At 38.7% G+C, this 6809-nt stretch overlaps 1 protein-coding gene across 4 annotated transcripts in view; it reads left to right on the top strand.

Annotated features, from left to right (window-relative positions):
• The window catches only part of LOC106876733 (solute carrier family 12 member 3), a 122348-nt gene that overhangs the window by 113478 nt on the left and 2061 nt on the right, over positions 1-6809 (top strand). For all 4 annotated transcript variants that reach the window (XM_052966113.1, XM_052966114.1, XM_014925414.2 and 1 more), the window contains 5 exons: positions 390-653; positions 1047-1161; positions 2086-2172; positions 3366-3477; positions 4621-4688. In XM_052966113.1, the coding sequence (XP_052822073.1) occupies positions 390-653; positions 1047-1161; positions 2086-2172; positions 3366-3477; positions 4621-4688 (646 nt within the window). The remainder of the gene's footprint in view (positions 1-389; positions 654-1046; positions 1162-2085; positions 2173-3365; positions 3478-4620; positions 4689-6809) is intronic.

Below are 6809 nucleotides of genomic sequence, written 5' to 3'. Positions count from 1 at the left end.
CACGCACGCACGCACGCACGCACGCACGCACGCACGCACGCACGCACGCACGCACGCACGCACGCACGCACGCGCGCACGCACGCGCGCACGCACGCGCACACACTAATAATAAATTGCTGAGGTTGGTTGAGTTACAAAATAAGAGAGAAAAGTATTGTTTAGCTTCAGATAGGCCGTAATCTAATCATGGTAACCAAGATCTTCCCATATTGTTCCTTGAAAATTTGACTGTCATGAGTCAATATAAACAGTCGATTCCACCTTCAGTGGGTTTGGAAAAATCTGTGTGTGTGTGTGTGCGTGCATGTATGGTGCATGCGCGCGCATGTGTGTAGGGGCATGCAATTTACTCTAGCTTTAACGTTTTGTTATTTTGTTTTTATCAAGAAAGTCCATGTAGCGAAGACGCAATCTCTCGAATTGACGAACAACGCACATCAATTCAGATAACAGACGGCGATGTAATACTTCAAAGATTTGCTCGCAAGAAAAATGGCTTGGATAATCCCGCATACACAGAAGAAGTAATGAAAAATCCATTGCCAGAAAATAATCCAGTAATAGAAGTTGAATCGGTACTAGAAAACCCGTCCATGTTTAGTAAAAAGCAAGAAGGCACTATCGATGTTTGGTGGTTAACAGACGACGGAGGCAAGTACAATTATTTGTAATTGTTAATTGTTGTTGTTACTGTTTAGTTCCAGGTTAACCGTGTTCCAGCGTTCCAACCGTGATACTCCCCCTCATATATTCAATCACTACATATCAAAGTCACCGTTATCCAGTGCATCTTTTCTTCTCTACTGGATATGTTCCACTACTGATATGGTCTAATGCGTTCTCCCTTATTTACATCTTCATTATTATAATTATCGTTTTAACGTGTTTGCATGGATTAGATATGATGAGCTGAGGCAGAGCTTATGCGGCAGGATTCTCTTTCTGTAACTAAATCCTGCAAATATCTTAATTTTAAACCATTCTAACCATTCTCTATAGTAATTTAGATGGATATCATTTCTTTTTCGTCTTCTTCCGATGCAGGTTTGACGCTTCTTGTTCCTTACATGCTATCTTGTCGGAAGAAATGGAAGAACTGTTGTTTAAGAGTTTTCTGTGGAAGCAGCAAAATGGGTGACGTCGACAGTGAACACAGACGGTAAGTTATTTTCCTCAATGGATTTTTAAGACCATTCCTTAACTGCAAATCTCATGTAGAATTTCGTATATAAAAAGAATATTTTAGCTATCTTCCAGCATCGAGTTGACGGAGTCACTAGAACATCACACTGATTCACAGTATTTGTCCTGACTTTCAATGTTCCGAATTCAAATTCCAGTGGCATCAATTTGTCTTTTATCTTTTCAGGCGTCGATAAAAAGTACCTCCTCTCCTTTCATATCCAGCTTCCTCTTTCCACCTCTTTTCCTCCTCTTCACTTCCGCCTCTTCTTCCACCTCCTTACCATAACAATTAACCTCATCTGTCTCCTCTTCCTCATCATTCTTATCATCTATACCATCATCTTATTAATCTTCTTTCTCCTCATCATTATTTTAATCATCATCTTCCTTCTCATCATATTCATCATAATGCTCTTTTTCCCCTTTCTCCTCTGCCTATTCGTGGAGGCGCAATGGCCCGGGGGTTGGGGCAGCGGGATCGCGGTTTCGATTCCCAGACCGGGCGTTGTGAGTGTTTATTGAACGAAAACACCAAAAGCTCCGGCAGGGGATGGTGGCGAACCCTGCTGTACTCTTCCACCACAACTTTCTCTCACTCTTTCTTCCTGTATTTCAAAAGGGCCAGCCTTGTCACACTGTGTCACGCTGAATATCCCCGAGAACTACGTTAAGGGTACACGTATCTGTGGAGTGCTCAGCCGCTTGCACGTTAATTTCACGAGCAGGCTGTTTCGTTGATTGGATCAACTGGAATTCTTTACGTCGTAAGCGACGGAGTGCCAACAAACAACCTCTGCCTATTCGTCCTCCACCTCCTCATCAACCAAATCCTCCTCCTCCTCTTCATCATTATCGTTTTAAACTTTCTTTTTACTATATATTTCTTTTTTACTAACAGGATGGTGACATTACTCAGCAAGTTCCGTATAGATTATTCACAAATAACGGTCATTCCTGATCTTCGACATAAACCCTCACAAACCACGTACGCATTATTTTATTTTCAGTCAAAAACATGCATTGGTTTTATGATATCGTTGTGTAACTTTCTGATCATTTATGCTTTGTCTGAACAGGTCAACAGTTTATAGAATTTGTTTCGGAAGAATCCAATGCCAAATCATACATCAACTAGTCATCCACTATTCCACCTGTTAGTTATCCGTTAACCCTTCACCAAATTATATCCTACTATAACTATGTTTACTTTGCTAGTCACCACTAAGTCAATCACCAATTCCTCGCCGCATCATCCACCAATCCTCATCAGCAATTTTATTATTATTTGTAGAATTGTTAGAGCGTCAGAAAAACATTGTCTTTTATTTTTTATTTTTTTGCCTTCGTAGTTCAAATTCCGCGGCGGTTAACTTTGCCTTTCATCCCTCTAGCGTCGACAAAATGAAGTAACAATCATATGCTGTGATTGAGTTAATGGATTCCCTCAAAATGTCAAGCCTTGTGCCTATATCACAAATTATTATTATTATTATTATTATTAAGGCGGCGAGCTGGCAGAATCGTTAGCGTGCTGGACGAAATGCTTAGCGGTATTTCGTCTGCCACTGCGTTCTGAGTTCAAATTCCGCCGAGGTCGACTTTGCCTTTCATCCTTTCGGGGTCGATAAATTAAGTACCAGTTACGCACTGGGGTCGATATAATCGACTTAATCCGTTTGTCTGTCCTTGTTTGTCCCCTCTGTGTGTTGCCCCTTGTGGGCAGTAAAGAAATAGGTATTTCGTCTGTCGCTACGTTCTGAGTTCGACTTTGCCTTTCATCCTTTCGGATGTCGATGAAATAAGTACCAGTTACGTACTGGGGTCGATGTAATTGACTAACTCCTTCCCACCAAATTTCAGGCCTTGTGCCTATAATAGAAAAGATTATTACTGCTACTACTAAGGAAGCGAGCTAGCAGAATCGTTAGCAGAATCGTTAGCACGCCAGGCAAAACGCTAAGCGGTATTTCCTTTGTCTTTGTTCTGAGTCCAAATTCTTCCGAGGTCGACTTTGCTTTTCATCTCTGTCGAGATCGATGAAATAAATACCAGTCAAGTACTGGGGGCTCGATGTAATTGACTAATTCCCTCCCCACCTAAATTTCAGGCTTTGTGCCTTTAGTAGAAAGGATTATTATTATTATTATTATTATATTATTATTATTATTATTATTATAGTATGAGAGAATTTTATGCACTGATTCAACCATGGCTTTTGAAAAACTTTGAAGACCAAGCATCATATCCATGGAAAATTTCCGAAGCAGACTTACTGGGTAATAAAATGAAAGTAAGTTCATCCTCTTATAATTTATCCGAATATCAACAGAAAGAATTATTTTTGCCTTAATTTTTTCCCATTAAAATAAGAACTGAGGTAAGATTTCCATCTTACGTAAAATGTTTGATATGAATTTACATAAATATGACATTCGCACTTTCCTGGTAGTTGTGTGTTTAGATACATAAGAAAAGTGCGATTGCATAAACAGAACCCAGCTATATTATGTCAATGCTGGACTTGATTTACGCTCTAAATAAGCGTAAACATGACAGTGGTTGAAATATCTCCTTTCTCTTCGCTGCTATGTGGATTCGAGTTCAATCCCAATGGGCTGGTTGGTGTCCTATACCATAACTTCAGAACAACCAAAGCTTTAAAAGACGGAAATACTATGGAAGCCTTTCGGACATTATTTCTGTTTTATAGTGTTATATTTAATCTGTCGTGGAGGCGCAATGGCCCAATGGTTAGGGCAGCGGACTCGCGGTCATAGGATCGCGGTTTCGATTCCCAGACCGGGCGTTGTGAGTGTTTATTGAGCGAAAACACTTAAAAGCTCCACGAGGCTCCGGCAGGGGATGGTGGTGAACCCTGCTGTACTCTTTCACCACAACTTTCTCTCACTCTTTCTTCCTGTTTCTGTTGTACCTGTAATTCAATGGGCCAGCCTTGTCACTCTGTGTCACGTTGAATACCCCCGAGAACTACGTTAAGGGTACACGCGTGTGTGGAGTGCTCAACCACTTGCACGTTAATTTCATGAGCAGGCTGTTCCGTTGAGCGGATCAACTGGAACCCTCGACGTCGTAAGCGACGGAGTGCCAACCAACATTTAATCTGTCACTATGTATAATGCTACAATCTGGCCTTGGCGCTTTTAATGTAGGACATATTGCAAGCATTTCGGTTTCTTTTTTCCCCACCTGTCTCAGAGGTCATAGTTATTATCATTCTATCTCTGACTATACAACCAGCTTTCACCGTGGGTAAGGTTGGTAATATGTACCATGCTTTAGCTAATTATTTCAGAAACCATTATATATGTAAAAGAAAAGAAATATAACCTATGTATGTGGTTTAATTGGCGAAATGGCCTTCTCACATTATAAAAACGAGAACTTAAACTTTCTCCCCTTTTTATGTTGTCAGACTTACAGACACGTGAAATTGCATGAGATGCTCCAAGAACATTCCAAGACTGCAAGACTTGTGGTTTTGTAAGTATCCTATATGATTTTGTGACGATTTCGCTAGATTATATTCCTCTCTGTTTGAAATGTTAACATAATTCCGTTAAACAATTACACACACATATACACACACATGCATATATAGCGATGGTTGGAAAATAAGAGTTTTCAAAAGCATAAATACGGCAAACATTTACTGATAATGGGGAAGGATTTTTGATTTCACCTGTGTGTGTGTGTGTGTGTGCTGTTGTTTATGGTATTCACAACCGATGGAAATGTTTGTGCAATAATCTCAATAGATGTAATAGTCTGAATAGCTAAGAACGTAACGGCTTCTGATTTGAAACGAGGATTATACCCAAAGGTCTGTCACGTTAAGAACGGTTTATTTTATGGACATACTTTACTTCCTCGTTGAAACCACTTCTAAAATGTCATTGTAGCATGCAATGGTTTCATTACATATGAAGATTGTGAGGATACCCAAAGTAATGTCTTTCTAAAGGTGTGATAAGGGGATTTTTCGATGTGTTTTAGCTTTCAGTTGGCTTTTTTCTTTCGTAGAAGCGTACGAAAAATGGGGGGGGGGGAACATTCAAGAAATTAAGTATATTTCGATGATCTTGTATAATAGAAAATCCGAGTTAAAAACTTGAGATGTTTTTCGAATCAAAAGGTGGAATATGGGTTTAGGCTTCTCAGAAGCTTCAGCTCATCATCTCTATATAATCCACCGGAGATTAAGGGAAATTTTCCGTGTAGAAAATATAGCCCGATGATGTCACTAATCTTCAAAAGAATCTGTAGCTCTAATATTTACATCGAAGGGCTCAGGGTTAGGATTTTTTTTTTTATCAAGATGGTATTATTATGTAAGAGAACAGATGTTTTATTTTATAGCTTATGATTTCAAATTTAATAGATTTAGTAGTGATAAAATGCCTTGTGAGAAGAGGATATTGAACTACAAAAAGTGACATTCGTATTTATTGCTGTAAGACTGTGGAATAAATTGGTGACGGAATTATATTGTTCCGAAAACGTAGAAAAGAAACAACATTAATTTTAAGAACCATAGAAACCAAAAGAGTTTTGCCAAGGCCAGATTTTAAATACTTAATTAGTTTAGAAGATATGGAGTAGGTTAAGTTGGAGTTATGGTTCTTAAACGCAAGTTGTGTTTCTGGCACCAGAAGACATCTGTTTTATCTTGTATGTTGACTACAATGAAAATACTTCTTTTTTTTTTTTTTTGTCGAAATGTTGGATGGTAAATATTCTTTTTAAATATGTGCCGGATAAGAATCAGTGACAAGTTTGTTTATTCAGTTCATAAATGTATTAGCTTTGTTCGAATGTACATAGTGATCTGTTTAACTTTAAAAACGACCCTGGATTTTTTTTAACGCATCATAAGCATTTAGAAATGTTCTTCAATGCCCCCATCACTCATATCTTAGCAGCAAATTCCATACCCTACTATCATGAACCCATATAGCATAACCTTTATGTAACTTGTATGTGTGCGTACATGTGTATGTTTGTGTGTATGTACCTATGTGTGTATAATAATACATATGCATAATGAATGCACATACATATACAAAAGAAGTGCGGAAGGTACACGCATTTGGTAAGTTAAGCGAAGAAATTTCCGTATGTTCTTTCAGTCGGTTCTGATTATAATGACATATTTAGTGTTCTTTCTGTTTGTATCAACAGGAGTGCCATAAATTTTGTAAATACATTCATTTATATTTCATTGGTATCACATTTTTAGCAGCTGCATAAAACGCTTACGAGCTTACGAACGGATGCTTATTTCTTATAAAGCAAAGCAAGGCAAGCCGAGTTATGTACCTTGTATAAATACGTCAGACTCCACGTTTCTTCTCCTCTTTGTTCCTATATGTTATGGTGGGTGGGTTGGTGGAACCAACAAAATCAACCATCCCTAACTTCAAATTATATGGTAAGAAGTCTGTTTATATATTTAGGCAAATCAAACTCTTACTACACTGAGTTGCCTGAAGATCCTGTGTATCTAGTAGGTGAAACTCAGACTAGCAAGAGGCTGACTCGATCAAAATAGAATATATTATTAATCTCGCTGGCTTTGTGAGCAGGCCAACATTCCCCCCCCCC

Source organism: Octopus bimaculoides, chromosome 3, assembly GCF_001194135.2.
Source record: "Octopus bimaculoides isolate UCB-OBI-ISO-001 chromosome 3, ASM119413v2, whole genome shotgun sequence".
Classification (NCBI taxonomy): domain Eukaryota; kingdom Metazoa; phylum Mollusca; class Cephalopoda; order Octopoda; family Octopodidae; genus Octopus; species Octopus bimaculoides.
The sequence above is the reverse complement of the archived record's forward strand: the minus strand, read 5'-3'. Positions and strand labels throughout refer to the sequence as shown.